We start from the raw sequence: 27,567 nt of genomic DNA, 5'->3' as shown, positions 1-27,567 counted from the left end.
CGAAACAAAATTACATCACACCATGCTCTTTTCCTTTTTTTTTTGGGGGGGGGGGGGGGGGGGGGCACAAACCAAAAAAAAAAAAAAAACCCCTCATGTGAGCAAAAAGTTATTGATAATTTTCTGTTTTCATGTGTTTTTTTTTTTTTTTAAAAGTGTGTATTCATGTTTATGGATTTTTTTTTTTTTTTTTTGTAAAGGTCCCTTCAGGTTCTCCATGCGACTCTGATCACATCATTTGCAAAGAAAAGGACAGAAAAGAGGGGGGGGGGGGAACTGAGCTTTTCTATGGTCTGAATTAAAACACTACTAAAGATTCAGACCAACTCACGTGAACTGATCTCTAACACGACTGTCAGGAAGTAAGTCGAGGAGAAAAAAGTAGTGAAGGTGCGTTATAGCATTAAAAGAAAAAAAAGAAAAAAAAGAAAGCAAGCAGGTGGTTAAACCAGAGGATAATCAACATTTAAAAAGCATTAATAACCTTATGTTTATCTTGGATACGTGTTAATTATCTTGGTGATGCAGTGAAATGTCTCGTGAGCCAGCTTCAGAAACAGAAAGCAGCAATGAAGCCAAAGAAACCGGCAGATTTCGAGCTTTTTATCTCAAGCAGGAAATCGTTGCTTGGGGTTTTTTTTTTTCTCCCCACCTCTGGAGCCGGCAGTGTTTATGACCCTGGGACACAGAACGCTAAAATGATCCACATGGCTTTCGACTACAGTTTAAAAATCAGATTCATCAGACAGACGAAAAGGAAAAAAAAAAAAAAAAAAAAAACCCAGAGCAAAACAGACACCCTTTTTTTTTTTTCTTTTTCATTTTTTGGCAATAACACTGTTGGTACATTTCACTCCCCCCCGCCCCCACCCCCATTTCATTCTCCTTGCATCATTTCCTAAATTATTCATTTTTTTTTTTTTTTTTAAGTATTTTCTCCTTTACAAGGACCTCCAGTCTGTTGTTAGAAATTAGTATCCTATTCGTAATCGCTATAATTTCTGTTACGCACTGATCTGTCGACGTTCTGTCAAGATAATACAATTTAAAAATACATAAAGTGCTACTCATTATATATATAATAATATATGAATCAATTATCTTGTGACGAGATAAAATAGATGAAAAAAAGATTAAATCTTAATATTTGCTTCCTGACACTAAAAAAAAAAGAAAATCAAAAACATCTTCAGCCTGACGACACTCGCTTTAAATGATAAATCCATGAGCTTGAGAAGAAAAAAAGGAGAGAGAAAAAAAAAAAAGAGCCCTGTAACTCTGAAACGCATGAAAAGAAATAAAAACAAGCAGTGTTGAGAGGAAGGAGGAGAAAAAAAAAAAAAAAAAAAAAGCTGGGTGCCTTTTCAGGTGCATCAAACAAACTTGTCGTGTCACGCTAAAAACAGTAGATTCTGTGCAAAAAAAAAAAAAAATACATACAAGAGATTAAGAGATGAAGCAAAGACGCTCGAATGAAACTATGAGCTGAAACAGAACCGAGGTGCTGAGGCGATTTTAGCGTCCGTGATGCGGATTAACTCATCTACTCGTCCACTGCGATCTAAGAGTTCGTATAAAACTGAAAATGTAAAATGGTTTAAAAAAAAAAAAAAAAAAAAAGAAGAAGTCAGACTGTTGCTTCGTCTCTGCTGCGGGTGCACCGGCACGATTACAAGGTGACGCGAAAGGTGAAAAAAGACGACGATAAGACTAGTGAATCTTCCAGAGGACGTACGCAGACAGCAGTTTGCAAGTCGAGTCTCGCCTAAGTGCACCCTGGAAACCTTAATTTCATTTCTAATTTAAAGTAGAACTGAAACGAAATTGAAAAAAAAAAAAAAAAAGGCAGAAAAACAAACATGACTCATTGAAATTCATTCACAAAATTAAGACAATTATCCCAAGGCCTTAGCAAGTGCCAGCTCGACCTACGTGTTTTTTTTTTTTTTTTCCTTTTTCTTTGTGTGTGTATCCCCTGAAACATTGAACAGTTCATCATCGGTGATTCAACTCCCCCAGTCACTAGAGGGCGCCGGTTTATTTCATGCCCGTCAAAAGGATTTCAGTGTGTTCGAACACGTGAGCGCAGTGCGTCCGAATGCGAGGTGCTTCCTCTTCTCAGGCAGCCAGCAGGACGAAGTCCGCCTTCTCCGCTTTTAAAAGAAAAGCTGTACTGTAAGAGTTTGTGAAATCGTGAACATCCCTTTTTAAAAAAAAAAGTCTTCGGCAAAGAAAAAAAACAAAAAAAACAAACCAGGTCCTGCTTTAGAAGCAGAGCGTCTTGGCTCCAGGTCCTTGGTTCCCGTCCGTTATTCAGCCGACCCATTTGATCCACTCCGCGCTCAGCCTCTTTAAAACACTCCGTCTCGAGAGCGGCCTTTGTTCCGAGTCACGATGTTTGTTTCCGAGTCCGAGGCTGTGACCGGTTTTCCTTGAAGCGCGCCTTATTCTTAGAGGAGTCCGGCCGAGGAGACGGCGTGTCCAGACTGAGCCTCACTGATCAGGACCGTTCTTCGATTCACTGTAGAGCACGACGCGATTTGGATCTGGAAATGAAGGGGAAAAAAAAAAGTGCCATTTCAATTCGATCGTAACAGCGTCTCTTTCATGCAGAGTTCTCCAGAAAATCCAAAGTAGCCAGCTTTTTTAAAAATAAATAAATAAATAAAAATGGGTAGGCGGCTCTGGAGCTTGCAGCAGTGAAGCTGCACAAAAGCCACACTAAAGGGGTGTTCACACGGCACGTATTTGCATTGATGCTGCACCGATGTATTTTGTTGCGATATATCTTACACCGGTGTAAATTTTGTGGAGCGTTCACACGTCACAAACCTGCTTACTAGAGAGAAGCGTGTTAGCACCGGTGCAGCCCCGCTTGCGTTCACACGGCAGTTTTTGCGACCGTGCTATACGATAGTAATAATGCGGAAATGAAATACGCGCATGCATGAAAAATGTACTTCCTTTTCCCGGTTGTCATGGCATCACCAAGTGCCGGGAAAACAACGTGGATGAAGACACCAGTGTTGCCAGATACTGCTGACGTTTTCCAGCCCAAAAGCCGCCAAAATGCACTTAAAACCGCCCAATCTGGCAACACTGGAAGACACGCAGTTCTGTTGTTGCTGATATCCGCCATTTTGGAAGCGCAAAATACCAGGATGCAAATTATGCAATGCCCGTATGTAATCAACTCTCCTCACGCGTAGCGAGTCTACCCCTGTAGCGTTCAGACGTCCCATTTTATATCGGTGCTGCCCCGCAAACTAGCATTTACTCCGGAGTAAATTTCTTAAACCACCTCCCGAGCAGGGTTAGATTTGCACCGGTTGAAGCAGCTTTCAGGGGCGACACCGGTATAACTTTGTACCGTGTGAACGCTCTACCGGGGCAGCCCCGGTGCTACACCGGAGTAAAAGTTGCCGTGTGAACACCCATTAATACTACAGGGCTCTGGCCCTCCAGAAATTTTTGAAATTTACAGGCCTTCTGGTGCATTCTCAGCTAATAAATTACTAACCAGTAAAATACTTGCAAAATCTGTATGAAATTTCCCTCCAGATGTGTGTGTGTCTCTCTCCTCAGTTCCCTTCTGTAGTACGCTGCCTAGATCTGTAACATAACTCTGGGTTTCCCCTAAAGCATCATACTGTAGCGATCCCACTACGCTTAATTTACTGACCGATACGCTTATCGACATGCTGCTACGCATTAAACCGCCGCCACGACACTTACAATTTAGGCCTACATGGACTGCATCAAAGTAGGAATTGTGCATTTTTTCTACACCAAACAAAGTTCAGAATTTTAATGCATCCTGGGACGCCGGGCTCCTGACTTGAATTTTTCCCGATTGCCTTGGCAAATCTGTTATATTACGTTGTTGAACAAACAAAGCAAAAAAGTGAACAGAACGAAAAGGTCACACCAGCGTGGTCACGTTTACGTGACGTCATGGCAACTGCGGATCTCTGGCTATGGGCTTTGGATGCAATATTTTATTGGACTTGGTGCTTGGTTCAACGAGCAGCATATTTGTTATGTACTCATCATGTAGATTCAGCTAAACACCATAAAACATGCTAGATCTAGGCCCTGGCTTGTCCATATTTGAGCTTACTTGTCATAATAAGGCATTTTTCTTTATTGGGAATTTCCCATAACATTCCGGCACGAAACCTGCCTCGGAATATCGGTAGGCATCGGTCTGCCTTCAGCATCTCCGGTGTATTTAGAAACCCCAAATGCGAAATAGTTCAGGATGTCGTAGTGTCCCAAATCCGGTAGCTGGTTTGCCAAACACTAAGTGGAATAAAAACTGTGTGTGTGGGTAAATTAACAATAAACAGGTTGAACTGGCAAAAATCCGCTCTCGAGGTCATCAGAAGCCACGAAACGAACCCTTATATTTCAAAATTTTCCGGTGGAGCATGCCCCAGGATCCCCGTTTGCATCCCATTCCCCTGTGTGTGGGGTGGGGTTACGCTTTACAGTTTTTCTAGGGGAAACCCTGATAACTACACGGTGTAACATAACTATATGCTACAGCGTGGTCACGTGGTCCAGCTCAGCCAATCAGAGCGCGAGAGTCGATCAGCAAATATAGTGTCGCATCCAGGTCATACTAGACCAAAATCGAAGACAATTTCGTGGTGGAATAATTGGATTTGCAGCAAATTATGGGCAGCGGAGACAATATTTAAAAAATAAATTATCTATAAAATCACTTGAACGGCAAGTTTTTTTTTTTTCCTGGGATCGAGTAGCTGGCGCAGATCACCACCGGTTGCCAGAGCTTGTGGACATCTCTGTTCACGCATAACTTCCGAGTTCGGAAGCAGCAGCAACGCGAGTGGTGTGTACTTCCAGATATGTACATCTGGAGGATTAAATGTGACATTTATTCAAAAGCACAGAGCCAAAGCATCCTGAATCGTAAACAATTTCCTGTACACTGACGTTTCTCTTTCAAAGATATGAAGTTTATCTTCTCATGCTGAAAATATTTTCACTTGTGAGAGAGATATATATTAGTGCTGTCAAGCGATTAAAATATTTAATCGTGATTAATGTCGCGACAGTCATAGTTAACTCGCGATTAATCGCAATTTAATCGCACATTTTTGTCACATAAAAAACCATTGTAATTCTCTTATCAGCATAAAAAAGTGAATGGGCTTGCTTTGTACCAATGTTTTTTTTTTTTTTTATTGCAAAGCATAACACGTCTTGACACAGCCACTGCAAAGTGAAACCTAAGCCGAGCACCGGCGCAGGGCTAGCAAGAGAACCATGAGTGAAATGATCTACTGTTTGAGTTAGTCTCTAATCAGAGAGACAGGTTACACAGTGACGGTAGGCTTGACATGCTTGATTATAATATAAAGTACACTATTATATTAAGTTTAAAGTTGTTCGTTGATAAATATTGCACTGAATCTGATCTTTACTGTTTCAGCTCACTTAACACATTTTGTACTTTTACACTTTCTGCCTGTTGATGCGTCGCGCTGTCCAATCAGAGGCGGCCAAATTTGCATATTACAGGAAGGATTTCTGGGATAGCATTGAGTTTACAGTTCAGAGGGATCTGGCTTCTTTAGACGCTGTCTTCTTAAAACTGAATAAATATTTAAAAAGAGCCAAATGAGCCAGTCTTTTGAACGGCTCTTTTCAAAGAACGGATCACAAAGATGCGGATCCCATCAAAGAGCCATAAATCCCATCTCTACTAGCGCGCCCTGCCCGCGCTGGTTCTTTGGGGGGGAGGGCAGAGGACTCTGGCTGTGCGGGGCGTGGCATTACAGTCTAGCTGCTATCGGTTTTCTAAGCAAAGTCTCTGTTCCAAGTTCCTGGCAGTTTCAAAAGCTTATGAAAAACCTACATCATGTCACAGAGCGTTAATCTCGCGATAAAAAAAATTATCGCCGTTAAAATTGAGTCAAGTTAACGCGTTAATAACGCGACATTTTTGACAGCACTAGTTTTTATATCTTTACTGTTTGGAATAAAGCAATCAATCAATAATAATTGATTTTTCTGTTTTATTCAATTTTACCACTAAAAAATGAATGGCACTTTTATTTATAAATATGATCTAAAAGAGGTCAATTGTAAAATATTAACCATAAATGCTGTCTATATTGCTTATAATAACGCAACATTTTTGACAGCACTAATATATATATATATATATATATATATATATATATATATATATATATATATATATATATACACACACATACACACACACACCCCTGTTCAAAAGTTTGGGGTCACCCAGACAATTGTGTGTTTTCCATGAAAAGTCACACTTTTATTTACCATAAGTTGTAAAATGAATAGAAAATATAGTCGAGACATTTTTCTGGCCATTTTGAGCATTTAATCGACCCCACAAACGTGATGCTCCAGAAACTCAATCTGCTCAAAGGAAGGTCAGTTTTATAGCTTCTCTAAAGAGCTCAACTGTTTTCAGCTGCGCTAACATGATTGTACAAGGGTTTTCTAATCATCCATTAGCCTTCTGAGGCAATGAGCAAACACATTGTACCATTAGAACACTGGAGTGAGAGTTGCTGGAAATGGGCCTCTATACACCTATGGAGATATTGCACCAAAAACCAGACATTTGCAGCTAGAATAGTCATTTACCACATTAGCAATGTATAGAGTGGATTTCTGATTAGTTTAAAGTGATCTTCATTGAAAAGAACAGTGCTTTTCTTTCAAAAATAAGGACATTTCAAAGTGACCCCAAACTTTTGAACGGTAGTGTATACTCTCCACTCGAAGACAAACTTCATATCTTTGCTCAACCTTGTAATATATTTTCTTACAGCAATATTTTGTTGATCTTAAAAAGGTACAGAAACCACGTTTTCAAACAGACAACTCGATAGCCAGCGTAATAGTTGGACTCTTGCAACATTTCCTGATCGTATCATCAATCCCAAGTTACAGCACGCTACAAACCCAAGGAACACTTGTAAGAAAGTCAATAAGAGGTAACTCTTCATGGCTGTGAAGTGTACTTGTCTACCAGGCAAGTATAAACCATTACTTTGGTATCCTAATTATATGAAGATAATTGGTCAAAAAAAGATAAAGTAGTACTTTATCATCAGGACTACAATCTGAATGCATTTTTCACTTCAGAGATTAAAAGTTGACACTTACCTTGCTTTTGCAAATTCAAAATATATTCCATTTCTGAAAAATAAAGAAAAAAAAAACAAGCTTATTATCCGTCCTTACGTTCCTAATGAAGATGCTTAAAAGCACTTGCAAGGAGCCTTTATTTATTCAAATGTTTACATTTACAGACAAACCTTGTGCGTCAAAATATTTGAACACACAAAATTTGTGCGTTAAATATTTGCTTAAGCAAATTCATCTTCCAGACTAGGACCTGCTTAGAGTTCAAAAGTTCACTTAAAGACTACTGGAATTAAATTAGCCTCCGACAAAATCTTTAACATTGTATTTAACAAACGAAATTAAAAAAAAAAAAAAAAAAAAAAAAAAAAAGGGTTTGCATATGGCGAACAGGAAATACGGTCACATGACATGAAGTTAAAAGATATTATTTGCACAAATAAAAAAAGTGATTGTGGTTCACCTTTAGTGTGATATACTACAGCAGCTTTAAGATCAAAAAAGTCCCAGCTGGCCCTCCTCTCGAAGCCCTTAGTGTAGCCTTGCTCTCTGGGCAGGGACAATTTGCGTGGTAGCTCTGCCCCAACGTCCTTAGAGGAAGAGCAAAACACTATTGCACCAGAAACCCCAGGCTCGTCCTTTTGCGTATCCACCTCGAGGTTCGGAGCCTGAGGCGAGCCTTCGGTGGCCACTGACGGGGCGAGGGTTCCTCCTTTACTCATGCTAGTCCGTTTGTCTGGGAACGCTGACTGATCCGGCCTCTGGGGGGCGCCTTGTGTCGCCACAGCAGCAGTGCAGCCTCCCTGAAAGCTCACCTCTCCGGGTTTGGCCTTTGCCGTCGAGCCGCACGCTGGACCGTCCGGGCCACCGCTGGGTTCGTTGATGAACGACAAACCCCACTGGTTTTGGAAGATGTCGCCCAGAGATTTCTGATTGGGTGGGGGGTCGGATTGACGGCCGCTGGGGAGAGAAAGTTGCATATTGGAAGAGGAAGAGGCGGAAAGGGGGTAAACGAACAGATTCGGCTTCCTGGGCTCAAGTGTGGGAGCAGGAGTCGAGGTGGAGGGATTGCAGCTACTGCCGGAGGAAGATGCTACATGATCAGAGCCTGCTGAGGAGACGACTGGCACGGGGGACGAACTGGGGACCGAGCTGAAGTGGGGACCAGGCAGAGGGCAGGTGTTGCCGTCGCCGTTGCTAAAGCTGGCCGAGGTGATGGTTTTCACAGCCGACATGGGCACCTGTGATGGCCTCCCGGGTACCTGTGGAGCAGGAGCGGGAATCTCCGTCCCAGTCTGGGCTGCCTTATTGAGGTTCTCCTTCACTTTGCTTGCATAACTGATCTTAGGCACTATCTTCGCGCTACTGTTGTCCACAGGAAAGACAGGCGGCGGCTTGAACAGAGTCCACGAGTCCTCTTTAGCCGACGCTGCCACTCTCGATTTAGTGGACTTGTCCTCGAATTTTCTCCCACCGCTTTTCCGGTAAACTTCGGACGTCGGTAGCGCAGATGGGGTAGTGGTTGCCTCTCGAGTTTTTGTAAAGCCACTAGGGTGGCCGTCTGTCTTTGAGGAGGCTCGGCTGATTTCCACCTGAGCCGCTGAGGTTCTGTCGGCCAGTTCTAGAGCAGCTGGCCCTGGTTCTTGCTGACTGGCCTGATGCATGGCCTTGACCTGGCTTGAAGCAATCACATTGTCCAAAGATTTGCCGTTCCTCTGGGCTCGGCGCTTCTTTGGTGTGGTGTAACCGCTTTCCGAACCGCTGCCATCGTTGTCCGTACCTGGCTTGCCGGGATAACCGTTAGTGAGTGGCCCACAGTTTAGCGTCACCACGCCGTTTAGAGATGCCAGGGCCTCCTTTTTGCCCTCATGCGCAGTCAACTCTGAGGGCTTGTCATTTTTGCAGTCCATACTGTTTCTACTAGTGTTATTGCCTTTCCTTTCCCCCTTCAGGCCAGTGTGTAAGGGCTGTCTGGAGGGTTTCGGGTTCAAGTCGGATTCTAGTAGGAGTTTATCACCATTTTGGCTCGCTGAGTGCAGAGAGCTGTCTAGGTCAAGGGAAGTGGGAGTCTCCTCTCCCTCAACTACAAATCCATTTATTTTTCCATTCTCTGTGGGTAGAAAAAGGACACACATGCAATTAAAATAAAAATCGAACCAAGTCATCCGATTAACAGAGAGCCCAAGTACAAATCTAAGCCAGGTCTCCTTGCAGGAGGAGGTCACGCCTGGGCAAAGTTTGCAAAAAGTGGGAATATTTGAAACATATGTTAAACAGTAGAGGACCAGACGGATCAGGATGATTGCCTGCCATGAGAAGGGGAGGGGGTGGGGGTGAAGCAAGGTGGCCTGCACATTGTTTGGTCAATCACGAACACACACATTTAAAAAAAAAAGTGCAAATTTTGAACTCAAAACATCATGGATATGCAGATCCGATACAGGGTACCGGCTTGAAACCCCAGTTCAGCACCGGATCAGATCCGACACTTTCCCTTCTGCTTTCCATTGACGTCTTTTCTGCTCTTCGGATGCGTGGTGCTGACTGACAGCACAGATCTTTCACATGAACACACGGCATGACTCGTTTTAAAGCAGGAATGTGTCGTGCTTCTGAGGTTTTGCATAACTTTGGAAAAGAAGCTCGCAGACGACAAGCTCGGCCTCGGAGTAACTAAACAGCGATACGCTGACCTCACCCTATTTTTCACCTCTGTGCTCCTGACATGTCCGTCATATCAGGGATGTCCACAGCACTTTAACACGCTAACAGCAGACGCAGATGCTTACAGGAGAATAAGTGCTGGTTATTGATACAGAATGAGATTACGACCCATTGTGTAAACTGAGTGCCATCAACCAACTAGATGCTGACGAGCTAGCTGAAGAGCACATGATGAGCAAGAATTCATAAGTGACTGAGAAGATACTCAATTACGGCTTGGACAATCCTTTTTTTTTTGAACTGGACACAGATATCAGGTATCTGTCGAAGAGTTGAGCAGCACGACAAAAATATATCCTGAATCTCTTAAGACATGATAGAGGAGATATGCATCATGACTATATTTAGGTTTGCATGCAAGTTCAGTTACAATAGTGTATTTAATGTCTACAAAAATGCATGCAAAATATTTCATACTTTAAAATGACAAAAATAAAATACAAGATTAAATAAAGCTATACTGCCTTTCAGATTTAAGTGTAGGTCATAAAAAGAATTTTCCCCGACACCCAATTATTTTTTGTTTAGTGGACCGAAAGCTCCCGAATTCAAATCACAGACTTCCAATTTTATTTAGTTTAATAGAACAATTAATTAATTTAGAGCCACGTGGCCCTAAATTCTCCACTATTTTTTCCTGCTTCACCATGACGCAATACAAGATACTGCGTCATGCATCCCGTGGTGGGATTTCCCTGTTCGCGCAAGGCATTGTGGGATACAAATTTGAAACCGGAGAGAAAAATGGAGGACGTGAGCGTGCGAATGAAACGTGAAAGACTGACTACAGTAACGGAAAGAAAGTGAGAAGAAAAGACGTTATGTTATATACGAAGGAAAGGAAACGCAGGACCAAACTAATAATAAATATTGGCGCTCAGCGAGCACCTCGGTGTGATCAGCTGTTCGTTTAGCGACAGAATGATGGAACTGTCAGTGCACGCTCAAAGGGAAACCTGTAGATGGTAGTAATGCAACTAGGGATGTTAACCGATGACCGTTTGTTGACCGAATCAACGTTAACCAGTTAATTTTTTTTTTTTGGTTGTCGGTGAAAAAAAAAAAAAAATCAATCGTTTTGAAGCTGCCGATTTTGGAGCGGAGAACCTGGAATTCTGTGTTTGTAAACGCTTGGGGCATGCCATGCGGTGTAAGGACGACGCTGACAAATCAGAAACACCCATTCAGTCATGTCCCGCCCCAGTTGAACACAGCTGCCACCAGTGTTGCCAGATTGGGCGGTTTCCCGCCCATTTGGGCAGTTTTAAGTGGATTTTGAACATATTTTGGGCTGGAAAACGTCAGCAATATCTGGCAACATTGGCTGCCACTTGGCAAAAGAAAATAAAGTGTAGACACAGGGTTTTTAGCTTACAAATTACTCATCTCATTATCTGTAGCCGCTTTATCCCATTCTGTTTTTTTTATTATTATTATTAGAAGGCACATGGAGTTTAGTCCTGCCTTGGCCAGTGCATTCTGAAAGCATGTTTCGGTCTGTAGCCAACAATGCACGTTATTGCAGATCAGATCTCTCCACACAAACTAAAGCCGCAGATGCCGACTTTTTCACAGCTTTTTCATGGACTGTAACGACATTTGCTTATGTAGTAATTTTAATACAGAATTTACTCTGATGAAATTATTCAGACACTCCAACGCGCCCCCCCCCAAAAAAAAAAAATAAAAAAATCGGATCTGCATGAGCCGTCAAAAAGGTGCGCTGTTTGCATCCCTGTTTAAACTCCTAGGTTAACCAACTTTAACCGGCTAATGAGGCTCGGTGGTCGGTCAAGATTTTTTTTTAGTTTTCGCCATCCCTAAATGCAACACTGGATGCCAGCTGCTGTAAAACCCAAAAGAAGGTGGTAAACCTGCACATGCGCACACGGACTTCCTCTGTCTGCTTGACTGCGCAAAGCAAGCGTTTTCATGCACATTTGCTTTAATCCCCTCGAATTAAATAACTTCCCAGCCACAGAATGGCCTGTTATTTTGTCAGATATTACAGAAATAAACAGATATCACAATGAGCAAATTTCAGACGGAACTAAATTTCACCGATTTTATGAAACCGAAAGGCCGTCTAGCTTTAAGTGAAGAATAACATCGAATCAGCCACTTTACTAAACAAATCTTGAAATAATTTAGCACAACATCTACATCAAACTGGATTTCAAAACATGTTATTTTGTTGTTTTTTTAATTATAAAAAAACCCCCACTGGTGAAGCTTTCTGAATGTTTATGGAACAACCTTCCAGTGTCAGTGCTGACAGACAGAGGTGAAGTTGCAACTTTGCAGGTTGGAATTACAACATTTTCCGCCTCGGAAACTTGGTCTTGCAAGGTGATTTTTTTTGGGAGGGGGGGTTAGGGCGCATCAGTTGCCCTCACTTTCATAAAATCTGATGCATTTTTGTTTGGGTGTTCCTTTTCACCAATAAAGACATCCTGTAGAATTTTTTGACCATATTCAAAAGTGTAATGGTGGCACCATGAGGTTCATTTTTTGCCAAAAAACGCTTATTTTATGTTTCTGCGTAAGTTTTGAATCACAATGTTGGACTCCATTTATTGATTCCTTGTGAGCCAGAGATCATGTTAAGAACCTTTGCAAGGGATTGAGAAGCATTAATGTGATTCATAATACATTTGTATTGTTTAAAAGTAGTTGAACAATGATTCAATGAACAGCTAAAACTCAAACTGTGCTTGATAATATATTTAGAATATGTACTAAAAATGTGTATCTAAGATATTTGGTATACTCTATAAGGTGCCATAATGTTTCATGAAAAGTGATCGAAATTGTCGTCAAAAGTCATAAAATAGCAGCTTTTTCCATAACTTTGAGCTCCTGGTGCCACCATTAAACTTTTGAATTTTGTCAAAATATTTCACCCAGTGTGTTTTCTTACCAAAAGGAACATAAAAACAAAAATGCATCATGACTGGAGGAACTTTTCATTTTTAGGGGGCAACTGATGCACCCTAAGGGGGGGTGCTGCCTAGGGATGTTAACCGATGACCGTTTGACCGGTGGTTGACCGAATCAACCGGTTAAATTTTTTTTGGTTGTCGGTAAAAAAAAAAAAAATAAATAAAATCATTTTGAAGCTGCCGATTTTGGAGCGGAGAACCTGGAATTCCGTGTTGTAAACGCTTGGGGCATGCCATACGGTGTAAGGATGACAGCTGACAAATCAGAAACACCCATTCAGTCATGTCCCGCCCTAGTTAAAGACAGCTGACAAATCAGAAACACCCATTCAGTCATGTCCCACCCAGCTGCCACTCGGCGAAAGAAAAGTGTAGACAGGCTTTTTAGCTTACAAATTACTATTCTGTTTTTTTTTTTAATTATTATTAGAAGGCACATGGAGTTTAGTCCTGCCTTGGCCAGTGCATTCTGAAAGTACGTTTCGGTCTGTAGCCAACAATGCATGTTATTGCAGATCATATCTCTCCACACAAACTAAAGCCGCAGATGCCGACTTTTTTTTTGAATCGCGCCGATCCGTTTTTTTTTGGGGGGGGGGGGGGGGGGGGGGTTGGAGTGTCTGATTGTAATTTCAAGGTGGATTCTGTATTAAAATTACTAAATAGGCGGGTGCCGTTGCAGTCCATGAGGCGTGGGGTGTGTGGGAGGAGGGCAGTGGATCGGGGGGCTGCGCGCGTTTGCGCGGAAGCAGCGCAATCAGTTTATTAAACTGTACATTAAATTTTGCGCGGCTTCGGCGCGGGCGTGTGCGGCTTTCTGATTTGCTGTTTTCTTCTCGTGCTTGTACTTCCTGTGTTTCGTGGACTGTGGCGGCATTTGCTTATATGCAGAATTTGCTTTGATGAACTCGTGGTCGGGCGCTCCAACGCCCCCCCCTTGGGAAAGGAAGCTCGGATCTGCGCGATTCAGCTGTGGAGACGGCGGCATCCGCCAAAAGGCGCGCCGTTTGCATCCCTGTAATAATTCCAATTCTAGAATTTTAAACTCCTAGGTTAACCGACTTTAACAGGCTAATGAGGCTCGGTGGTCGGCCAAGATTTTTTTTTAGTTTTCGCCATCCCTGGTGCTGCCCTGTTTGCTAATGGGCCTTTTCCACTACCCTTTTTCAGCTCACTTCAGCCCAGCACGGCTCGCGTTTCGACTACCTCAGAGCAGCACGACTGAGCTCACTTCAGTCTTACTCAGCACCCAAAACACGCACGGTTTTGGAGTGGGGCTGAAGTGAGCTCAACTGAGCCGAGTGGGGCTAGGGGCGTGAGGAGACACTCCCCTGTGCACTGATTGGTGAGGAGGAGTGTCCTCACATGCCCACACACGCCCCACGAGCACGCTGGGATCTGTAAACACCGTAAACCCGGAAGAAGAATTACGACAAAGAAGATGATCAGAAAACTAGAAGACGGAAGACCAACCCAAGCGAGGAAAGGCCAGCCAGTTTATTGTTTACTATTCGGGTCGTGAGACTACCGCTTAAAAGGTCACTGATGTCACTGTTTGCGCCGCCTAACGACATCACGTGACGTCCACCCACTTTCGCTAACTCCACCCAATGTGTCCACCCACTTCCAGCCAGCACGGTTCAGCGCGGTTGTAGTCGAAATGCAACTCCAACAGCCCCGCTCAGCTCGACTCAGCACCGCACGGCTCAGCCCAACTCGGCCGCGTTGGTAGCAGAAAAGCCCCATTACTGTAATAAAATGCTATACAGTACCAGTCAAAAGTTTGGACACAGCTTCTCATCCAATGTTTTTCTTTATTTTTATTAATTCAGACACTTTATGCCTTAATGATAGAAGTCATTCCTCTTTACTTAGTTGAGCGGTTTTTGACAATACGTACGGATCACTTTTGTAATCGTGTGGAATCGAGCCATTTACTCCAATCGTGCTCTGATCGGTCGAGAGATTCGGACTATTTCTCGATAATCACCTCGAGCAACTCGGCAAAATGGCGGCCGATCGCTTCATCACTGAGGAAGAATTAGAAATGATGAAAGAAAAAAAAAGAATTCTGTTCCTAAAAGCACTAAAGATGCTCTTAAGTTTGGTCTAAAACTATTGAAAGGGAAGGTGGGGTTGTGAGTTATTTTATCGATTTCAAAACAAAAAGTATTTTATGTGACTCGGCGGAGATAAGTGACAAGTCTGCGCCACAAAGTAATTACATTTGCATGTTGCTTCTGAAGTTTGAAATAAATTATTTTTAATATGATTTTTTTTTTTACAATAAAATCACCTGTGTATTCATGCTTTCGTCTAAACCGGGGAACGGGGCGCTGCGCCCTCTTAAGGCCTCTGCATGCTCTTGCGACAAGGCTTTCGCAGATAGCTTTTCGCAGACAGTTGTAATTTATCGTTGAGCGGGGAGTAATAGGCGTGCGCGATGTTATTCACCGCCACAACGCAAGGGGGCGCGAAATCGCTAGGAGTAGTTGGTGGGTGTGGTTAGTGGAGTGTTTATCCTCCGGTTACTTATAATGACTAGAACTGGAGTCGTATAGATGTACGTACTTCCTCACTTCCTCGATCAACCGCTCTTCATGCTGCTCCATCTTCGCTCGTGTTTTTAAAAATGGCGGTCGTGAAAACAAACCAAACCGGGAAACTAGGGAAGCGGAAGTGCGTGTACAGCGGATGTAGAGTGGACCAATCAGAGCCCTCTTGTCTGCGACGCTGTCTGCGAGGCTTCTGCGGTGGTCACAATTTTTGGGAGGTGCGCGCAGAGCGTCTGCGAAGGTGGGGGGGCTACGCAGACACTGTCTGCAACGCTATCTGCCAGGACTGGGTTGGCAGCATAAATTGGCCTTTACTCTCGGCGTGCTCCCCCTTACCGAAATGCCGATTGAACCCCAAGTCACACTTAGGCCAAGCTACGGCACAACATGCAATCTTTCTCAAAACGATCTTTTCTCCGTGAAAACATCCCAGCAACACCATGTGACAATGTGTCTGATCATCAAATACGTTATAATTACTCCAAAAATATTCCAATCATAATAGATACACCGTCAGACGGTGCAAAACGATCCGAATTGGCGGTTTCCAGACCGAGGCACCATGTTTGTTTACTTGTCGCAGTTGCTCTCACAAGATTTGACATGGGTTACATACAAGATCAGCTGACTTGTAGAGTGAGATTTCTCGAGATTTAATGACCTTTCATCCAGCAGCGTGGGAGCTTTTGACAGAAGTTGTTCGTGAGTTGTTTTTGTTGACACTTGGGCATTTAAAGAAGTCGTCCTGCGGCACGAAACGGAAGAAAGCCAAAGACTGTCCGGGGCAGAAGACGACGACGACTTCTTTTTTCCGTCACAAAGCGGATAAAGAAGTTTCCGATGGCGAGATTGCAATGATCTAGGGATCGGTCCGTGCCCTCATTGAAGGATGCGCCAACCGAGTGCTGTGACAGCGGCATCGTGGAACCAGAGACGAACGAAGACCAGACGTCTTGTCTGATGAAGGCACCGAGTGTTCAGTGGAAAAGCAAAATGAGAAAAAGGCCGAGTTCCAGGAAAAGCTCAAGTATGTATTATTTTTTTTTTTAGCACGCTTACATTTTTTGCATGGTTTCAAATTTTATGTGACTTGGGTTGGATTCAAACTTTAGGCCATTATTAAAAAAATGTTCTGTTTCCGGTCCACCGGCCGGGTGAGTGCCGTTTGTGCGGTTGAAATTTTTTTTTTAACGTCGGTTTTCCGACATTTTTTTCGGGTTCGTAAATCTAAAATCGAATTTGACATTTACACATTCCGCGCAGAATATAGAATCGAATCAGCTCTGCGCATGCGCCGTGCAGCACAAAAAAAAAAATGGCAGCCACCATGAAGGAAGGAGATCCGGAGTTTTCAAACATTTGCTTAAGTGTGAAATCGCAAAATGGTATTCTAGCAAACAACAAAATAGTAAAGATTCAGAAAAACAAATCATTCGGTGATCATTTTAATAGTGTAATTTCATCCGAACTAGGACTAACGGCCGATTTAGAACTACAAAAAGTCCGTGTGTCGGACCATCACAAACCGTTACTGGAAAATTCGTTTGATCTTGATCCATCCGAGACGTTACAAACAGCTTTTGAGTTTTGTTATGCGAAATTCATTACCTACTTTGTTAATGACCCTGACAGACCTGTAGGAGAACCTAACAGATCTATTCAAAATGAGAACGGAACTGAACAAAAAAAAATGCGTTTACGGACCTAATGCAGGTTGGCTGGACAGAATTAAAAACTGTGTCTGTAGCAAATAAAAAGAATGAATTGCAAAAAAAAAAAAAATGTATATACATGCGCGCGATTCCACGCTTATGGGTACTGAAATGGGGACATGAACTTATTTTTAAAAATTCACCTAAAACCATTTCTTTTTTTTACCATCAGGTCACAAAACATGTAATCTTTAATGAATGATATGTTAAAAGATAACTTTAATTTTCTGAGATGTAATAAAAACATATTTATATGCCAAAGTCAGAACGTAACAGAAGTGTTGTGGACATATAGATTCTCAATTTTAACAATGTAGAATTACTTTTTGAAACATAGGAAGGTGATGTTTTAGCAAATATAATGAATAAACATGTGTAGTAGAATAAACATACACATTCTTTCAATAAGATTAACATGGTATAGAGCGAGATTGTAATTAATTTGTAACAGACGCGAGATGGACAATCGTAACAGAAGTAATGTAACAGACATCATTTTGGAACTCATAGGCTTGACTTTGGCATATAAATATGTTTTTATTACATCTCAGAAAATTAAAGTTATCTTTTAACATATCATTCATTAAAGATTACATGTTTTGTGACCTGATGGTAAAAAAAGAAATGGTTTTAGGTGAATTTTTAAAAATAAGTTCATGTCCCCATTTCAGTACCCATAAGCGTGGAATCACATACACACACACATATATACACATATATATATATAAAAAAATATCCCTCCCGAAAATTTTTGCTCACCCGGTGGACAGGAAACGGATTTTTTTTTGTAAGGATGGCCTTACAATGTTTACTTTTTTAGTTTCCTTTAAAAGAAAATAGTTTTGCTCTGGAATTATTTTCTTCTTCATTTTGAACAATTAACTCTGCCTTATTCTAGTAGAAGAAAACAGATTTCTCTGGTGAACGTTTAATACTTTGTAAGTTTCATTCGTTTGAATTTGAACTCATCTCATTATCTGTAGCCGCTTTATCCTGTTCTACAGGGTCGCAGGCAAGCTGGAGCCTATCCCAGCTGACTACGGGCGAAAGGCGGGGTACACCCTGGACAAGTCGCCAGGTCATCACAGGGCTGACACATATGCCGCTTTTCCACTACAAACGCGTCTGAGTTGGGCTGAGCCGTGCCGTGCTGAGTCGGGCTGAGCGGGGCTGTTGGAGTTGCATTTCGACTACAACCGCGCTGAACCGTGCTGGCTGGAAGTGGGTGGACACATTGGGTGGAGTGAGCGAAAGTGGGTGGACGTCAGGTGATGTCGTTAAGCAACGCAAACAGTGACATCAGTGAGCTTTTAAGCGGTAGTCTCACGACCTGGAGAGTAAACAATAAACATGGAGGACATGGAGTCGTTAGTGTTGCTGGTCTTGGTGCTGTGGCTTGTTGTCACCGACAACGCGGACAGATACTGGCAAGAGTGTGTAGATGAGGCGAGGCGCATAAGGCTTCAGAAATTCTCGTAATTCGTAATTCTTCTCCTTCCGGGTTTGCGGTGTTTACAGATCCCAGTGCGCTCGCGGGGCGTGTGTGGGCATGTGAGGACACTCCTCCTCACCAATCAGTGCACAGGGGAGTGTCTGCTCACGCCCCCAGCCTCACTCGGCACGGCTTGGCTCGCTTCAGCCCCACTCCAAAACGGTGCGAGTTTTAGGGGCTAAGCAGGGCTGAAACGAGCTGAGTCGTGCTGGTTTTTGGTAGTCGAAACGCGAGCCGTGTCGGGCTGAAGTGAGCTGAAAAAGGGTAGTGGAAAAGGGCCAATAGACACAGACAACCATTCACACTCACATTCACACCTACGGTCAATTTAGAGTCACCAGTTAACCTAACCTGCATGTCTTTGGACTGTGGGGGAAACCGGAGCACCTGGAGGAAACCCACGCGGACACGGGGAGAACATGCAAACTCCGCACAGAAAGGCCCTCGCCAGCCCCGGTGCTCGAACCCAGGACCTTCTTGCTGTGAGGCAACAGCGCTAACCACTACACCACCGTGCCGCCCTGATTTGAACTATAAATTTCAATTTGAATGAGGAATTAGTATTGTGTAATTTGAATTATGAGGTATTAGAATTTGAACTAAGTGTTGTTTGTGACAAAGTTCTATTTTCTTTTTCAATGTTGACAAACAATTTGTTACAATTTCCCTCTCAGGCCATGTACACACGTAGCCGGGTATTTTTAAAACCGAACATTTTCCCCCCCTCAGTTTATAAAAATGTTTTATCCACACCACCTCATCTTTGAAAAAAATCCCTTCCACACATAACCGAACATCTGCGTTTTCAATCACATTCATAAGCATTCCAAACCTGTAGATGGCATTATTTCCCCAAATCCTGCCCCCTAATCACATCAGAATAGCCCTCTGTTGGCGTCACTTCCACCTAAACATAAAACATGGCGCCAAGCTCGTTCGTCTGGACAGACTCGGAGACGGAATTGCTTCTAAACACAATTTTGGAGTATAAACTTCAAAAGACGCAAGAAAACGTTGATTGGGAATCTTGTCCAAGCAAATATGTGGACATATTGACCCTGTTTTTGGAGCAGTAGTAGTTGGGCTTCTAAAATTAAACATGTAAATAGCACCTGCACGATAATTAACGCTTTCAAGGCACTACTCCGATCCATTACTCTTTGTCCATGCTTAATCTGGCTTCTGCAGTCAACAAAAAGGTCGCACGTTTGACGTCAGGGCAGATTTGTTGTCATTTTTTTTGGCGCAGATTGTGACGTTCTAAAACGCAAAACTCCGGTTATCTCGGTCTACACAAAAAGGCATACACGGAGTTTTCAAAAATCTTCACTTTGCCCGGAGTTTTTTTTAAATATTCGTTTTTGATGCGTTTTCATGTGGATGACAGGCCAAAACGTAGAAAAACATCTTCGATTTAGCAGATACCCGGCTACGTGTGGACAGGGTCTCAGATAGCCTCAGAAGGTCCTATTGTAGCCTCAAGTTTTCAAAGGCTTCGCACGGCGGAAGGCCCCCCCTCCGCACCATCGCTCCTGCTGGGTCGCGTCGATCCCTCGCTATGGTGAGCTCCCTCAGACTAAACTTTTCTAGAAAAACCCCTGGTATTTATACTAAAACAATTAGCCGCCTCAGTGAACAATAACCTTGACTTCATCGCCATTATTATGATTAAACAATTATTCGCCAAAGGTGAAGTGAATACCGATGAATAATAACTGAGATGAAGTCGAGGTTATTATTCACTGAGCCTGAGGCGGATAATTGTTCTAGTATAAATACACAGTAGACTATTTTTTTTTTTTTAAATAATGCATTTCAATCTTCAAAAGCAGCATGCGAATGTAATAACAGTGTGGCGCAGACTTGTGTCATATAAAATACTTGGTTTTGAAATCGATAAAATAAAATCACAACTCCACCTTCCCTTTGAATAGTTTTAGACCAAACTTCGGAGCATCTTTATGGCTTTTAGGAACAGAATTCTCCTTCATCATTTGTAACTCTTCCTCATTTACAGTGACGACGTGATCGGCCGCCATTTTGCCGAGTGACTCGAGGTGATTATCGAGGAATAGTCTGAATTTCTCGGCCAATCAGCACGCGTGATTTTCTATAATCACCTCCGTATTTATACTCCTCGATATTCACTTCCCCTTCAGCGAATAATTTTTAATTACAGGGATGAGAATGGGACATGTTTTCAAATTCAATGATGGTTTAAAACGTTTGTAAACTTTAAGATAACAAATCCCTATATATCCGTAACCATATATTAGATTCCTCCTGACTATCTTTGACAATTTAAGCAAAACGTACCTTTGTGCTTTTTTGTTTTGATGTGCTCCTGGATGTTTCTAGCTCCTCTGTTTCCATAATTGATCATATCTGAGCACAGAATACACAGAACCTTTCCCGGCACGTCCACTTTTCGGACATGTTCCGTCAGGCACGTCGTCACAGTTTGTGTCCCTATCTGCACGGTAACGCTACTATCGAGCCATGCCCATCGGAAACAGTTCTTTATCCCGTTCGATTTATCGATTTCCCTGGCACGATCCTCATTTTTGCGGTCCAAAACTTTCGCCATATTGGCGAAGTAACTTTGAAAACTAACCAAAATAACTAGAACTTAAGAAGCGATCAAAACCGTGTACGTATAGCTTGTTTCTCCGCGAATTGTAGAAGTGAGATGAAACTAGCGCCAAAATGTTGCCGGAAATCGTCGTTAGCATAAATATTGAAGAAAGCAATGACGATTTCCGTCATCACAGCTGCAACTAATTTTGCGATGAGCGCTGCCGAAAGATGCTGGCGGGCGGGCGGTCAGTCGGTCCTGCCTGCTTGTGCCACCACAAGCCTCGCCTCGCACCGACCCCCTACTAGGGATGTTAACCGATGACCGTTTGACCGGTGGTTGACTGAATCAACGTCAACCGGTTAATTTTTTTTTTGGTTGTCGGTTAAAAAATAAATAAATAAATAAAATCGTTTTGAAGCTGCCGATTTTGGAGCGGAGAACCTGGAATTCTATGTTGTAAACGCTTGGGGCATGCCATGCGGTGTAAGGACGACAGCTGACAAATCAGAAACACCCATTCAGTCATGTCCCGCCCTCCCACCCCAGTTGAAAACAGCTGCCACTCGGCAAGAGAAAAGGTGTAGACACAGGCTTTTTAGCTTACAAATTACTATTCTGTTTTGTTTTTTAATTATTAGAAGGCACATGGAGTTTAGTCCTGCCTTGGCCAGTGCATTCTGAAAGTATGTTTCAGTCTGTAGCCAACAATGCATGTTATTGCAGATCATATCGCTCCACACAAACTAAAGGTGCAGATGCCGACTTTTTCACGGCTGAATCGTGCAGATCCGATTTTTTTTTTTTGGGGGGGGGGGGGGGGGAGCGCTGGAGTGTCTGAATAATTTCATCGGAGTAAATTCCGTATTAAAATTGCTAAATAAGCAAATGCCGTTGAAATTATTCAGACACTCCAACAAGCCCCCCCCAAAAAAACCGGATCTGCACAATTCAGCCGTGAAAACAGCGGCATCCGCCAAAAGGCGCGCCGTTTGCATCCGTTAAACTCATAGGTTAACCGACTTTAACCGGCTAATGAGGCTCGGTGGTCAGTCAAGATTTTTTTTTTTTAGTTTTCGCCATCCCTACCCCCTGAAATTCTCAACGGATTTACACGTTGCACAAAAAAAAAAAAAAATGTCATTTTCAGCGGGAAAAACTCGGAATTCCGCAGAAAATTCTCATCCCTGTAATTAGCATTTTTATTATTTATTCTCAAACGCATTAATAAAGCAAGAAACTTGTCCACTAATTAACTTTTGACGAGGCACAGCTGTTAATTGAAAAGTGTGTTCCAGGTGACGACCTCATGAAGCTGGCGAAGATGACGCCGATAGTGTGCAAAGCATCATTAAGGTAAACGCTGGATACGCTGAAGCATCTCAAACATCAAACACGATTTTGTTTACCACATAATTCCAGATGGTAATTCAGAGTTTTGATGTCTTCAGTATTTTCTACACTGTAGAACAATAATCACAATACAGGGGGGAAAACAAACAAACAAACAAACAAAAACCCTATAAATGAGTAGAGTAGGGGTGTACAAACTTTTGACTGCTACTGTATATTTTTCCTCCTCAATACAGCTGAAACTCTCAAGTCAGCGTTATCGATTTAACAAGCTCATGTCTATATGTTGATGGATCTAAAGTAGGTATACAGCGGACAACTCATTTAAAAAGCCAGAAGAGCTGCTGTGTTTCAGTCGGATGGGGTTTTGTTCTAATTTCACTCTGTAAAAGACGACCCCAAGTTTACGAGCTGGAATTTTAAATTGAAGAAGAAGAGGGTGTCTTTTTTTCCCCCCCTCCTTTATACTTTTCTCAGTTGGAGGTGGAAAAGTTGCAACCTTGAGTCAAATACAACATGACAAACATTTTTTTTTGTCTTATTAACTTCATGAAAGAGAGGTTGGAGAGGGAACGACTGTTTATCGCTGCTATAATAAGAAAGAAAGAGCGAGAGAGAATGAACAGGAACTGTGGTGATTTTAAATGCATATGTAACCACACACACTTTAATGTAATTGCACATACAGTAATTTGTTTTATGCTGATTGCGTTTTAATTTAAAGCTAAGTCACGTTCGTTTTCATCAGAGTACATAAAGTTGATTTTACTTAAAAAGAAATTACAAATAGACTGATTAAAGCATTATACTGTTCTAGAACTTTGAATCATATATTAAGTCAGAATAAACTCTTGCTTAAATGATTATTTTTTTCATGAGCTCAGTGTGGCCTTGGAAATATTGGTGGAGTGAGACCTGAACATATATCTTTTTTTAAAATGGAAAAATTGGTGGAGACAAACTTGGAAAAACTCAGAAGGTTTATCTGGACCAATAGAAATTGTTCATATCCAGTAAATGTGGATAGAATCATCGCGTGCTCTGATTGGCTACTCTCCTACAAGGATATCAGCTCATATACCACGAGTAGAGAAAAATAAAATGGCAGAGCGTGTCGCTGAACCAACTGAGGACGAAAAAAATAAATAAATAAAAGTAAAAAATACTAACAAACTGACCAAATAAATAAAAAATAGATTAATAAAAAGCACCAAAATATGGAATGAAGGTATTTGATAGCAAGAACATCTTTATTTTTCAAGAATTATAGCATTTTTCACAAAAGTTTAAATTTATTGAATTTGCAAAGAAAAAAAAAATGCTCCATTTCTCAAAATCCAGTGAATGTGGATAGAATAAAACAGTTATTCCACTCAAATCTCGTTGTACACGGATTACAGCTAACTCGGTGCTACGCGCCTCGTTGGCTATCAGCTCATGTACGACTCGATTTCGTGGAATAACTTAAAGCGAGTCTGCCTTTCCATTTCATAAAAATCAGTCAAATTTAATTCCTTCTGAAATGTGGTCATTGTGATGTTTATTTCTGTTCTGTGGCTGGGAAGTTATTTAATTTGAAGGGATAAAAGCAAATAACACATGAAATCGCTCGCTTTGCGCAGTCAAGCAGACAGAGGAAGTCCGTGTGTGTGCGCATGCGCAGGTTTACCTTTGAGCGTGCACTGACAGTTCCATCATTTTGTTGCTAAATGAACAGCTGATCACACCGAGGTGCTCGCTGAGCGCCGATATTTATTAGTTTGCTCCTGCGTTTCCTTTCCTTCGTATATAACATAACGTCTTTTCTTCTTCTCGCTTTCTTTCCGTTACTGTAGTCGCTCTTTCACGTTTCATTCGCACACTCGCGTCCTCCATTTCTCTCTCCGGTTTCAAATTTGTATCCCACAATGCCTTGCGCGAACAGGGAAAGCCCACCACGTGATGTGATGCGTGACGTAGTATCTTGAATCAGGTCATGGTGAAGCGGGAAAAAAAAATAGTGGAAAATTTAGGGCCACGTGGAGATAAAATTCATTAATTGTTCTATTTAAAAAAAAACAAACAAACAAACAAAAAAAAACAACTGGAAGTCTGTGACTTGAATTCAGTAGCTTTTGGTCCATTAAACAAGAATAATTGGGTGTCGGGGGAAAAATTTATGACCTACACTTGAAAAATCTGAAAAGCTTTAATTGTTGGTGGAAACGAGGTCTTGTTTGGTGAGATGTGTGAACCAATCAGAATTAATTTAACTTATCAAACTTTGCCAGAATATGAGAAAAATGAACGCTTTGTGACTTCAGATCGCTCTGCAGACCGACTCGGCTTTTGTTAACGGATTTAATAAAAGTCTAAACTTTTCTGCAAACTCTGACTTGGAATTATTCTAGCTTGGGAGAGTTTCCACAACAGAACCATGGAATCAATTTTGTGCCAAAATGTTCATACAATACTTTTGAAATATCAAACAAAAACGACGAATCAAAATACAAAAAAAAGTAAATTTTTTTTAGACTGGCAAACAAATTATTCGTGTAATCGTGCAAAATATCAGTCTATTACTCTTCAGAAACCTTTTATTTTTGTTCCGCGTCTTTCTCAGTTTTGTTTGACGTAATTTATTTTGGTTGCGATTCCAACTTTCTCGTTTGCGCTCCCTGACTTTTTGCTTGCAGTTTTGGCACAAACTTCACGTGTGGGTGGGCTGTCCATGAACGCATTCCCATTGGCTAACTTGTGTTTGACTGACAGCTACGCTCAGCCATTCCCTACTCGGATTCTGTTTGACGAGTGAGCGATCCATTGACGGTAAACAAGGATGGAGTGGACTTCAGTGGCGACTATGATATTGAATTAATTCAACAAAGTGTAAGTGCGGGACAAATGTGTTGCAGTAGTGCACATTATGCAGGCGTGTTTAACGTTAGCAAGACAGCTATTATATTGGGTAGTGGAGCTAAGGCTAACATTTGACTTGCCACGAAACGCCTGCATAATGTGCACTACTGCAACACATACAGCACATTTGTCCCGTACTTACACTTTGTTGAATTAATTCAATATCATAGTCGCCACTGAAGTCCACTCCATCCTTGTTTACCGTCAATGGATCGCTCACTCGTCAAACAGAATCCGAGTAGGAAATGGCTGGGCGTAGCTGTCAGTCAAACACAAGTTAGCCAATGGGAATGCATTCCTGGACAGCCCACCCACACATCAAGTTTGTGCCAAAACTGCGAGCAAAAAGTCAGGGAGCGCAAACGAGAAAGCTGGAATCGCAACCAAAATAAATTACGTCAAACAAAACTGAGAAAGACGCGGAACAAAAATAAAAGGTTTCTGAAGAGTAACAGACTGATATTTTGCACGATTACACGAATAATTTGTTTGCCAGTCTAAAAAAAATTTACTTTTTTTTGTATTTTGATTTGTCGTTTTTGTTTGATATTTCAAAAGTATTGTATGAACATTTTGGCACAAAATTGATTCCATACACAACTAACTAGTCTCGTTAAAATGTTAATAATGATACCAGCTGGTTGTTGATTACTTTCCTATTACAGCACGACATGGAGGGGTTCATTCCTAGCCAATCAGAATGGAGAATTCAGGAGCACTGTGTAGGAGATAAAATAATTACGGATTAAAAAAATATCTGAATGTGTCACAGTCAAGCTAAACGGTTCTACCGGGTGCATGGATGACAAATTAGGGAATTTATAGATATTTAATTATTATTTTTAAAATAAGTAAAGGTGATGTTTGTTTGTTGTTGTTAGGATTCAGTGACAAGCAAATTGCAAACAAGCTGAATGCATTAATGAAGCAAGAAACGGTCATAATCCGCAAAGAACCGAGTTTTAACAGCATGTTTTATAAAAACAGTGGTTGTTATTATAGCCAAGTATCCGTAAATAGTTGTTTATTTTTTTTGCGGGTATAATTCCAGTCAGGCCTCCTGCACTCTCACATGACTGCCAGCTAGAGCAACAGGGCCTACAGCCTGTTAGCATCACAGCTAGCTAGATTCTCCTGCCTAGCCTGAATTTATTTAAAAAAAAATAGATATATAGGGTTTTTTTAAATATCGTTTTTTATTATTCAGTTTTCCCTCCAGTACAAAACATGCATTTTATTCCAAAGAAATCCTATTTTCTTCTGTGTTATCCTGTCAGACTAACATAAAATAAGTTTGTGTCGGCTTTCCCCCCCCCCCCTCCTTCTTATTTTTTCCCCATCCGCTTTAGGACACATTCCGACTTCCTGTTCTCTGATTGGTGGCTCATTTCTACTCCTGACCAATCCGCAATCTGGAAATCACCTTCTAACCAATTAGAAACGAAGGCGGGTGATGATACGAGAATACGGGTGTGGAGAGACAGAGAGGAAAAAAAAATACGTGGTCCATCCCATCCAAGATGGCGGACAGGAAATAAGCTTAGCGAAGCTAACCGTCTTAGCGGCATTCCACAGGAGCCGGTTAGTGTCGCTGTGGAAAGCCGACTGACTTAATTCAGGTTATTTTTTTTCCCCGTAAAAAAGAAAAAGAACGTACAAGTCGTATTTTTAATTGCTGTGATGATTAATAAACTGCTATGACGGTTAAAAATCGGTTAGCATGAATGGAAGCCGGTGCACAAGGTCAATGTCCATACTTGCTAGCTTCCCGAAGGCTAATAATAACAAAAAAACCCGAGCTAATTTCACCAGCTCAGTGTTGATGACAAGCATGAAATGAAACGCAAAACGCAGCCAAGGGATGAGGTCTAGTGTGTCAGTGAGTTGCACCGATAGGTCGTGTGATGATATTTTGAAGTTTAAAGAAGTTAAAAATCGAGGCTTAACACTACCACTAACCTGTTTTCTTCGTCTGCGTTTCCTCGTCCTGGAGCTGACGGCAGCTTTGATCATCGTTCACCGGTAATCTCGATCGATCCGGTCCATCGTCCGCTCCGTGACTGAGCCGTGTTCCGCTCGCCCCTGGAGAGGGCCGCTCCGCCATATAACAGTGTCATTAACAGTGAAATGTGCTCAGCTGGGTCTGTCCACCACA

At 41.9% G+C, this 27,567-nt stretch overlaps 1 protein-coding gene across 1 annotated transcript; it reads right to left on the bottom strand.

The window, feature by feature from the left end:
- Positions 1-96: 96 nt before the first annotated feature.
- On the bottom strand, positions 97-27,567 carry nufip2 (nuclear FMR1 interacting protein 2). Its single transcript, XM_060898204.1, has 4 exons — positions 27,372-27,567; positions 7,625-9,271; positions 7,183-7,215; positions 97-2,546 (listed from the first exon to the last, which is right to left on the bottom strand). Exons 1-4 carry the CDS (start codon positions 27,514-27,516, stop codon positions 2,494-2,496), a joined length of 1,878 nt encoding a protein of 625 aa, XP_060754187.1. The 5' UTR covers positions 27,517-27,567; the 3' UTR covers positions 97-2,493.

This window comes from Neoarius graeffei, chromosome 17, assembly GCF_027579695.1.
Source record: "Neoarius graeffei isolate fNeoGra1 chromosome 17, fNeoGra1.pri, whole genome shotgun sequence".
Classification (NCBI taxonomy): Eukaryota; Metazoa; Chordata; class Actinopteri; order Siluriformes; family Ariidae; genus Neoarius; species Neoarius graeffei.
The sequence above is the reverse complement of the archived record's forward strand: the minus strand, read 5'-3'. Positions and strand labels throughout refer to the sequence as shown.